The sequence below is a fragment of the Suillus discolor genome (genome assembly GCF_016758755.1).
Source record: "Suillus discolor strain FC423 chromosome Unknown F5147scaffold_605, whole genome shotgun sequence".
In the NCBI taxonomy this organism is placed as follows: domain Eukaryota; kingdom Fungi; phylum Basidiomycota; class Agaricomycetes; order Boletales; family Suillaceae; genus Suillus; species Suillus discolor.
Window position 1 is genome coordinate 1 of NW_024541852.1, and position 11,617 is coordinate 11,617.

The 11,617-nt window shown below is 41.8% G+C and overlaps 2 protein-coding genes across 2 annotated transcripts; both read left to right on the plus strand.

Moving 5' to 3' along the window:
* Positions 1-39: 39 nt before the first annotated feature.
* F5147DRAFT_661493 (uncharacterized protein) lies at positions 40-1,318 on the plus strand (the record flags this gene model as incomplete). Its single annotated transcript, XM_041434711.1, has 4 exons — positions 40-563; positions 590-750; positions 790-809; positions 862-1,318. Coding segments are annotated over 4 exons (1,162 nt in total), but the record flags the coding sequence as incomplete, so codon positions are not given.
* Positions 1,319-4,677: 3,359 nt separating this feature from the next.
* Positions 4,678-4,833, plus strand: F5147DRAFT_554858 (uncharacterized protein; the record flags this gene model as incomplete). Its single annotated transcript, XM_041430479.1, has 1 exon — positions 4,678-4,833. A coding segment is annotated over one exon (156 nt), but the record flags the coding sequence as incomplete, so codon positions are not given.
* Between the last annotated feature and the right edge of the window lie 6,784 nt (positions 4,834-11,617).

An 11,617-nucleotide genomic window follows, 5' to 3' on the forward strand; every position in this document is an offset into this window, starting at 1 on the left:
TGTTGATTGTGTTGATCACAGCACAGGCACAACTCGTAGTTCCCTTGTGCCATTAGTACCAGAGAAGGTCTCAGGATTGACTGATGTCATCTCCATCACCTTTGCCTCATACACACCATTAGATTGCAAAGATTTTCGGGACATCAGAACAATCTATTGGACGCGATCCGACTTCAATTCTGCAAAGACCAAGTCCCGTGGTGTCTTGAAATGGGGCTCCAACAAAAGGAAGACAACAAGAACTACTGACGATGCCGAATCTGTAGAATCTGACTCCAAGGAAACGAAAGGCAGGAGCTCTCTGTTCCTGGTTGACAAGCATGGTAAATTCTGTCTGAAACTCGTCAAAGGACATTTGCTCGTTCCAACGCAGTATCTGATACACACTTCTTTCATTCAACCTGGCCCCTGTGGCATGGAGAAAGTCGACAGCATCACACAGCTATATTACTATGGCTGCATGCGCACTCGGTTTCTGGAATTGCAGTTATGCGAAGGTGACTGGAAGGCGGAGGCGATGGCAGTGGAGTATTATCATGGCTGGGTAGATCGGCCAACCACAGGTACTGCTGTCAAGATGAATCCAAAGACACCAAGATCAAGGGCGAAAAGTCTCGTGACCCTTCTCTCACACTAGAGGCCTTGAGAAGTTCTTCCTCAAAGCGTCCGACATCCCTGACAGTACTACAAAGCGAGCGCACCAAGAAACAAAGGGTATTACTCGCAGATGGAACATCGAGTCATCAGAAAGTATTTCTACTTCTATCACTATGAAGAAGCCTGTTCCAGCTTCACGACCAGCCTTACAAGTGAGTCGCACTCACATTTTGGGACACCAATCTCACATTGTTTTTTTTTTAGGTTTCTCAGCATGTTCAACAACACTGGCGCACGAGACACTGTCAGTAACATGTCCCCAGAGTCACACTCTGTAGACAAAATTCCACAATCTCAGCCTACTATGCACATTCAAGTCAGTACAGCCTCCAGCTCAGATTCTGCTCAACCCTCTGGCGAATCTGTCACACCATTGTTGGATTCTGTCCCACTACCAAGCTCTTTGACACTCACATTTCTTGCAACAGCCCTCAATAATGTGTCGCTCGAGGGTAGCACATCTCCTCATATTTCACCTCCCTCTGCTACATCTACCGGAGACGTTCTCACCAAGCCTGTCAAAAAAAAAGAGGTCCGACAAACCCTAACAACGTCTTCAAGCCAAGTTTGGGGTCAACAACAGCGCGCAACATCTGTGGTATCGAATGGCAGGCTCAGCGCAAGACAGGAACTGTTGCAGAGTTTACGCACACTGGAATAGTCTGACTCTCCAACAGAGAGAGCCTTATATTGCTCATTCGAAACTTGCAGATGCTGTGAGTTTGTTTTTGTTCTCTTGGATGATATCATATTTTTAATTCAACTACAGGCTAAAACAAACACTGCTGAATTTGCAGTTAGTGGACCATAGGATCCTGTTCGACAAGTCTCCTTCGCTCGTTCTCATTCTCATCTGCTCTCGCTTGGTCTCATTCTCATCTGCCAGCGCTCTTTCTTGAACTTGTTCTCATCTGTTCTTCTGCTTGGACTCAGCAGACTCGGACTCTCAGACTTGTCCTTGGTCTCATCCTCGTCTGCTCTCCTGCTCGGTCTTGGTCTTGGTCTTGGTCTCATTGTCTGCTCTTGCTTGCTTGTCTGTTTCCCTTGCCCAGGCTCATCTTCATTCTCGTCTGCTTCTTGTCCTGGCACCTGCATTCATTTCTATACAACTGTACACTAGCAGTACTACCACACTGTATTATCGTACACGCAAATGCATTGTTTTATGTTCACTACCGCAAACCATGCTGTATCACGTTCTCCCGCATTTTGAGAATGTACAATGTGTCGTGGTCTGACATGGTCTGGCGTGAGCAAACATGACCACCATCCACCACGGCCTGCCATGGCATGCCACGTCGAGTTTCCGTGGCCTGTGGTGAAATCTGCTCATTTTCTGTGGTGAGGATCGTGGCTGGTGGTGATCACCGCTGCTCAGGTTATCTCACGCTCCATTACTTGTAGGTTTTAGCTGGGTCTCATCTCTTGTCTTTCTCTTAAGTATTAGGATTGATTCTGAAAACTTCATATCTTCAGCTCTACCTCTGGCAGTCCATACTCTGTTTGGTTCTACTCCAGACTTTGTCCATAGTAGTCCTTCTGTAGTTTTCTAAATGTCCACTGAACTTCTGGAGTTCATTCTCAGCCACTGGAAATTAAGGGCAATTACTTGGGTAAGGGACACAGCACTGTAGCACTCAGCCTTGCGCTGAGCTCGTCTTCAGTTATTTTCCGATACACATTAGATGTCTGCCACATGCTAATCATTTTCTGATGACAGCCCGACAATTACCCACTCAACTCAATGCTTATCTGATCAACACGACATTTAGGCCAACTCGGACCCAAAATATTCCCACACAATTGTCCTCCTCATGTCCTGTCCTGTCCTGCTAGCCCCACTAGGTGCATAGTTCTTATTTCGCACATTACTCATGTCTCAGCCAGCGCTATTACATGTTTTCCATCATCTGCAGCATGTAGTGTTTGTTTACATGTACTTTGGATCCAAAATATTCTGCCGCTACTTTTGCCTATAGGTTTCTGCATTTATACATACTTACACATATTTTGGACTGACTTCAAGTATCATTCATCATCCAAGTAGTAGGGAGCTGTTTCCTGATGCTTAGGGGTCAAACCCAATATTTCATAGTTCTTAGTTGATGTTGCGAATATTACCGCTCTTTCTATCTGAAATACCCATCATCATTGTTAATCTGCATACTGCTCACTTCCCCAACATTTACTATACCTGTTTTTCGCAACCCAAAACCCACTAATCCACTAACCCAAAAAAAATTGGACTCCTAATTATACCTTTGGACATTGTTTCATGTGCTCGGACTATTGACCGCACATTATATCACTAACATTAGAACTTCTTCCAAACAGCTAACCCCTCGAGTCAAACACACTTGTCTTGCAAGTATAGTAGACTAGGCTGTGCAAGACCACAACACGTATATTTGGCTGAGTACTTACTTCATGTAGTGCCCAGCCATTGTTGTATTGTTACAGCGCATAAGCTGAAGCCAAGCCCTTTGGATCCACCTCCTTGAGCATGTTCTTAATGGCAGACCTCTTTAGGGTCGAATGCACCTGTTCATACAAGCATAGCAGCTTAGGCAGTGCTACAGACCTCAATGTAATATCATATTAGTTTGGTACTTTCTTCATATTAATCATTCTGAGTTGAATTTCTTTCTCATTGTGGTGAACACAATAATGAGAAAAGGTGACAGGCTAAGAAGTCTATCCTTCTCTAAAGTTGGTCCAAGCTCTGTCTACAGTACAACCAAGGATATTTGCAACCCAATATAGGTACAATAATTCAGATTGATGGATACTGAACAATATGTTGGGTCTTGCTTGCCTCAGCCTCTAGCTTGTGAGTATGGTACTGCATGGATATGAGTCACCCATGCAGGTCATAGGTATGGGTGTGGGTGTGGGATCACAGTACCCATACCCCTACCCATATCCCTACCATTCAATTACATTTTTTGATCCAACACCACAGATTATTGAAATTGATGGCCGCTGCACTCATTATTTCAAGTGCCAATGGCAAAGAGAAAGTTATGTACTCCCACCATCAACATACACACTGTAGCAATGGTGCTGGTGCTGGACTCATATCCTGCCATTTCCACCTATGTCTCACAGAAGTACTCCTCAACACTCCTCGACTGTTTTGAAGCCTCCATACATCTGTCTAAGTCATCCAAAGGTAGTCCATCCACTTCTGAGGGCCATTCTTTTCTGCAATTCACTGTACCATGTCCTGTCCATGTCCATTTGACTTTGCTGGCATGTTTTTACTTCATTTGTCTATTATTGAATATCTCATAGGAACAGATATGTTAGCGGCCTATAGGAAGCCTCAAATAATGCATATAGCAGCATGTCTTATGCATTATTACATGGATATCAGTGTAGTGACTCACCTCAAGTCTTATTACATTCCAGATAGCTTATCTCACTACTGTTCTTGCCTATGCAATTTCAGACTTTCATGTTGTAGTATATAATCTCACTTGCCAGCTGATCTGTACTTCACTTCCTTTCCCTTGCTATGAGTCATAGTTAGTAGACCCACTTTCAGATAAGTCGTACTTCATGCAATTGATCCTTTTGTTTTGTTTGACTGCTGCCATTTTGCATCTCACTATCTCTGAATCTTTCAATATGTTTTACATAGTTGTACTTTTGTACTCTCGCTAGTTGTATACTTCGACATACCCATTAAACTGACTCTCAGAAATCTCACTATTTAGTCGCAAGCTCTTCAGAGCCTCTGTGCATCATCAGACCTTTATTTCTTGACTTTGGACCACCTTTGCTTGTATTAGACAAGTACTTTGTTACTTTGGATGCACTTTTAGATGTGGTCAAAGTTGGGAAGGTAAAAACTTACCTATCTAGTAGGTGTATGTGAGCTAAGAGGTTCATAGTCTAACACTGGCAAAGAGCTTGCAGAGATATCTGCAAAGATGCTAGAAGAATTTGGCATATCAGAAAAGATATGATTCACAAAAACAAAACACACTTATATGCAAATGAATCTGTGGGACACAGATGCTGAGTATTATATGTGATAATGCGTCCAACAATGACACAATAATTTGCAAACTGAGTGATAAAGTGCTCAGGTTCAGTGAATTAGTGATGCACACCAGGTGCTTCCTCCGTATGGTAAACCTAGTAGTGAAATTGTTGATCAACGAGTTCAATGTGAAGCAACAAGGAGCTGACCAAGTGGATAGTACTAAGATGGAGATGGAAGAACTCAGTGTGAAGGTGGAAGAGGATCCAGGGAAGATAAATGAGGCAGGGATAATAGACAGGGTATATAATGAAGACAGATTTCTGAGTTATTGGATGAGAGCGAGCATGTCACATCACACTGAACAAAGAGATTCAACCATTGAGGTTAACACTTGTCAAGGTAAGTGCATGCAAGAAAATAAAACTCACCATTGAATTCAACTTATTCCCTTAGGTGCGCAAGCTGGCATGAAAAAAAAGATGAATGTCTGAGATACTGTCTGTGAGCAAATATTGAAGTCAGGGTTCGATAGAAAAAATGTGGTGTTCAACAGGTTTTGAACTTGTTGCACTGCAATAGAAACAGATTTTGACTCTGTTATGACAGCCACATGGCTAAACACAACTTTGATCATCTTGCAAGCAAACCGACTATGAGCAAATTTCAAGGTGTGTTTTGATAGAAAATTAATTTTATCATCGGCAGGTTTCAAACCTGCACATTCCAAGAGAAACAGATTTTGACTCTGATGATCACTTGATAATTTCTTCTTTAGCAGGTCTTGAACCCACACAGACAGATTTAGATTCTGTTGTATCAACTGGTTGACTAAGACCAGTTGAATGCACTTCCAATGAATTTATTCAAAAGTGAATCCTCAAGGCAGTTCTTTCAATAGTATGGTCGCCATGATTGATTCTTGTATTCTACTCTTATTGCAAAAGACATCAGAATTCTTCTGGGGCTCTTAACTTCAAGACCTGTTTATCTAGCAATTGCTCTGAAAAAGTGCTGATGACAGACCACCATGGTGGGCTGATGATGTTTGTGATGTCTTGGGATTAACAGCTGTGTCATGAGTGAGGACTGACAATGGAAGGATCACATATGATTGGACTCAAGGGGGATGTTAGAAATTAATGTTAGAACTGATAAAATGCAGATAAATGTACCTTGAGGACTTGCTTCTGAATGGGCTCATTGGGAGTGCATCTAACTGGTCTTAGCCAAGCAGTTGATATGACAGAATCTAAATCTGTCTGCATGGGTTCAAAACCTGCTAAAGATAAATTTGCCAAGTGATCATTAGAGTCAAAATCTGTTTCTCTTGGACTGCGCAGGTTTGAAACCTGCCACTGAGTGATAAAATTTATTTTCTATGAAAACACACCTTGAAATCTGCTCATGGTCGGTTTGCTTGCAAGCTGATCACAGTCGTGTTTAGCTAAGTGGCTGTCATAACAGAATAAAAATCTGTTTCCATCAGAGTGTAACAAGTTTGAAACTTGTTGAATGTCACATTTTTTCTCTATCTTAAATATTTGCTCATGGATAGCATCTCAGACATTGATCTTCATTGGTCTTGGTCAAGTTGTCACCAGATTTAAAATATGTTTCTCTTCGACTTTGCAGGTTTGAAACCTGCCAATAACAACATTTTTATTCTATGAAATCCAAAACAGTGGAATGTGATGAATCACGAGTTAATGCAAAATACACATCATTATACAGATTACAAACCTGCTTAGTTCAAGAAAAATATATTTTGACTCTGTGTTAAGACCATGCACAAAGGGTAGGACTGGTTCCGAAGGGCTTGGCTTCAGCTCGTGCGCTGCGCTGACTGATTCTCCGTTATGTCCTCCATAGTATATAAACCCTGTAGAAACTCCTGTATTTCCTTAGTCTGAATATTACACATATTAGTCCTTGCACTAGACCTCACACTAAGTCCTCATACTAGTTCTAGTCCTCCGACTTAGTCAATATCCATCTCAGGCCTAGGGAGGAATTCCCTAGGCCGGAGCTCTGCTCCTCCAAGTTTCCGGAAGTTCCTCCAGAACTTTCCCGCAGTCCTCCGGACCTATTCTGCTTTGGACTTTGTCCCTGCAGCCTTTCCTCTGTCTCCATTCTACTCAGGATGAATCCTGAGTAGCCATTATACATATCTGTACCAGGACGAAACCTCAGAGTAATTTTCGGAAGTTCCTCCGGAAGTTTCTCGCACTCATCTGGATCCGGACAGTCCTTCTGGACTTTCCTGCGCTCCTTTGGAAGTCCTATGGACTTCCTTGGACTTCCTCCAGATGCCATCTGCAATTAAGGGCACATACTCAGGTAAGGGGCGCAGTGCACGAGCTGAAGCCAAGCCCTTCAGAACCAGTCCTACCCTTTGTGCATGGTCTTAACACTCTGGCAATTACTTGAATATGCAAAATAAAGAATCTCAGCCTTGATAGATTTGTATTTTTACTAATTTCCCAGGTTATTAGGATCAAACTTGAAAGTTTGATGTGTAATCTGCTCTTTTTCTTCTTCAACCAAATCAAGACCTTTAGAAAGAATCATATTGTTATTGTACTTATCCTTCTGAGTTCGCATCAAGACTTTGGTCATATATTGAACTCTGTGTCAAAAATACACTGTGTGATCCTTTCATTGTCAGTTTTCACTCATGGACCCACCATGGTGGTCTTCCATCAGCACTTTTTCAGGGAAATTGTTAGATAAACAGGTCAAGAGGTCAAGAGCCCCAGCAGGAAGTCTGTGTCTTTTTCAATAAGAGTAGGATAAAAAATCAACACTGACCATGCTATTGAAAGAGCTGAAAAAATGCAGATAAATATACCTTGAGTACTCACTTCTGAATGGGTTCATTGGAAGTGAATCTAACTGGTCTTAGCCAAGCAGTTGATATGACAGAATCTAAATCTGTCTGTGTGGGTTCAAAACCTGCTAAAGATAAAAACCTCAAGTGATCACCAGAGTCAAAATCTGTTTCTCTTGGACAGTGCAGGTTTGAAACCTGCCAATGATAACATTTTTATTCTTATTCTATGAAGGCACACCTTGACATATGCTTATGGTCGGTCAGCTTGCAAGCTGATCGGAGCTGTATTTAGCCAAGTGGTGTTGTATGTAACAGAATCCAAATCTGTTTCTATTGGAGCGCAACAGGTTTGAAACCTGTGAAACATCACATTTTTTTCTATAAGAACATGCCTCAAATATTTGCTCATAGATGGTGTGTGTGAGGAATGATAGCTAGATGAGAAGGGGTGAAAGGAGAAGAAAGGGTGAAGTGGGGTAAAAACTCAAATAGACCTCTGGATGCAAGTATAGATTTGGCCCAAGGGGATTGCTACTGAGAAAAATTCCTCTAATGTATGCTTTTATTGAAACATATTTTGAATCCATCGTGGCAATGATGTGGAAAAGAGTATTTATGATGGGTTTTGGAGAAAACTATCCATGAGAAAATATCAGAGTGTAATTGCACAGAATAAAAACATAATCATCAGCAGGTTTCAAATCTGCAAAGTCCAAAAGACACAGATTTTAACTCTGGTGACAACTTGACTAAGACCAATGAAGATCAATGTCTGAGATACTGTCTATGAGCAAACATTCAAGACATGTTCTCATAGAAAAAATGTGACATTCAACGGGTTTCAAACCTGTTGCATTCCAATAGAAACAGATTTTGATTCTGTTATGACAACCACTTGGCTAAACACAACTTTGATTGGCTTGCAAGAAAACCAACCATCAGCATATTTCAAGGTGTGTTTTTATAGAAAACAAATGTCACAACTGGCAGGTTTCAAACCTGCATGGTCCAAGAGAAACAGATTTTGACTCTGGTAATCACTTGACAATGACATCTTTAGCAGGTTTTGAACCTACGCAGACAGATTTAGATTCTGTTGTATTAACTGCTCAGCTAAGACCAGTTAGATGCACTCCCGATGGACCCATTCACAAGTGAATCCTCCAGGCATATTTATGTGCATTCTGTCAGTTCTTTTAATAATATGGTCGCTGCGATTGATTTTTTTTATTCTACTCTTATCGCAAAAGACATCAGACTTCTTCTGGGCCTCTACTTCAAGACCTATTTATCCAGCAATTGCTCCAAAAATGTGCTGATGGCAACCACCATGGTGGGCCAATGATGTAATGTTAGAACTGACAAAATGCAGATGAATGTACCTTGAGGATTCAAACTGGTCTTAGCTGAGCAGTTAATATGACAGAATCTAAATCTGTCTGTGTGGGTTCAAAACCTGCTGAAGATAAAATTCCAAGGGATCATCAGAATCAAAATCTGTTTCTCTTGGACTGCGCAGGTTTGAAACCTGCCAACAATAACATTTTCATTTTATGAAAATGCACCTTGGCAGTTTCAAACCCATTGAATGCTGCATTTTTTCTATTAGAACATGTCTTGAATATTTGATCGTAGACAGTCTCTCAGACACTGATCTTCATCAGTCTTAGTTGAGTTGTCACCAGAGTCAAAATCTGTTTCTCTTGGACCATGCAGGTTTAAAACCTGCCAATAATAACATTTTCTTTCCATGAATTTGTTTTTTTTTTGGTTTTTCTTGCAAGAAAGTCATAATGCCACCAGAAAATTGAGGCCTTCTGATTCATTTTAATATTCCATGTGGGAAATGTGAAGGTGTGATTTCATAGAATAAAAATAAAAATGTTATCATTAGTAGGTTTCAAACCTGCACAGGTTAAGAGAAACAGATTTTGACTCTGATGACAACTCGACTAAGACCAATGGAGATCAGTGTCTGAGATACCGTCTATGAGCAAGTATTCAAGGAATGTTCTAATAGAAAAAATGCAACATTCAACAGGTTTCAAACCTATTGCATTCCAATGGAAACAGATTCTGATTATATTATGACAATCACTTGGCTGAATACAACTTTGATGAGCTTTTAAGCAAACTGACCATGAGCATGTGTCAAGGTGCATTTGTTACAGGGATCTGTAACACCTGCTAGAGCCCCAGCTCTCCCTACACCTGCCCCCGCTCTGCTAGACTCCCCGCGCGGCGGTGCGCCGCCTGCGCCTAGAAAGACAGCGGTCTGGACCGCTATGACTCCGCCTCATGGCGCTATGACCCCGCCTGACGCTATGACCCCGCCCCTGGCCTAGACGGCCTTGTACCTGTTCCATGGAGGCTGTACGCCTCATGGCAACCCTAGATCAGCGCATGTATACAGCATGTCGCTTCATGAAGATCCGGAGCGCCCTAGGCGCCTCATGTATGAAGACCCGGAGCGCTTGGCGTCTCCTGTACCTATGCGCAGCTGCCCTTGGCGCCGCATGTATGATCAGAGGTTAAGCCTCATGTACTTTATCTAAACCTCATGTCTGGTTATCTTAGATGTACGATATACTATAGATTACAGACTGAGCTTGAACACCTACATACCCTATGTATAAGTAGGCACATTGTTGTAGATTGATCTTTACTTTAATCTACTAGGTTCTACCAAGAACTTGCTCATCTAAGCTTAACTGCTTCCTTGTGTGAGACCGCACTTCAGAGTCGCTCCCATACGCCTCTGCACGTATCCGCTAGCCCTGCATCTCGACGAGCGCCGTCTTACCGAGATCGCCGGAGGAATCCTTGACGTTCCGTCAAGGCCAGACCACGCTCAGCTTCAGTAGAGTCACTCGACTCGTCGCTGAGAAGACCTATCCTAGTTCCCACTACGCCGACCAACAGTCGACGTAACAGCATTTGCATAGAAAATGAAAATTATCATTGGCGGGTTTTAAACCCACACAGTCTAGGACAAACAGATTTTGACTCTGATAATCACTTTGCAACTTGATCTTTAGTAGGTTTTGAACCCATGCAGACAGATTTAGATTCTATTGTATCAACCACTTGGCTAAGACCAGTGAGATGCACTTCCAATGGACCCATTAATAAGTGAATCCTCAAGGCAGTTCTTTCAATAGTATGATCACCATGATTGATTCTTAGGCCTGTTTATCTAGCAATTGCTCTGAAAAATTGCTGATGGCAGACCACCACAGTGGGCCGATGATGTTGTGATGTCTTTTGGATTAACAACTGAGTCGTGAGTGACAACTGACAATGGGAGGATCACATATGATTGGACTCGAGGAGGATGTTAGAAATTAATGTTAGAACTGATAAAATGCAGATAAATGTACCTTGAGGATTCACTTCTGAATGGGCTCATTGAGAGTGCATCCAACTGGTCTTATAGCCAAGCATTTAATATGACAGAATTCAAATCTGTTTGTGTGGGTTCAAAACCTGCTAAAGATAAAATTGCAAGTGAACATCAGAGTCAAAATCTGTTTCTCTTGGACTGCGCAGGTTTGAAACCTGCCAATGATAACATTTTTATTTTATGAGATCAGACCTTGATATTGACTTATGTGTACTTCACATTGTAGCTCGTGCTTCCAAACATCTGCTTTATATGATGTTTGTGGATGCACTTTTCCGTGTCCAAGAACATCTCTGGGCTCCACATCACCTCACCTAATTTGCTCATAGACTAAATTCTAGGTTAGCCTCATGCCTCAGCTATCAGCTGGCAAAAAAAATATTCTGCTGTAGAGACTCATATCTTGTAGGCTCATAGGATCCATATTTTCAACTCACTTTCAGGCTCAGTTTATGCACCATTATCCTTCTAATAGATTTTGACTCTGTTTCAATGTCTACTTGGCTAAGACCAGTGAGATGCAGCTCTCAGGAAAGTATGCACAAGTCAATGTCAAGGTGTTGTAAAGAGTTGATTCTGTGTGGGCTCTACAAAGTGTTACCTTCAGAACTCAATGTGCGAGTGATGTGCTCGTCCCAAAGAGACTGCCTATAGAAATACTCCTTGATATAATGCAAGGGATATCTTGTTTAAGATCAAGGATGAGAGAAAGGAAAGTTACCAACAGCACACTCGA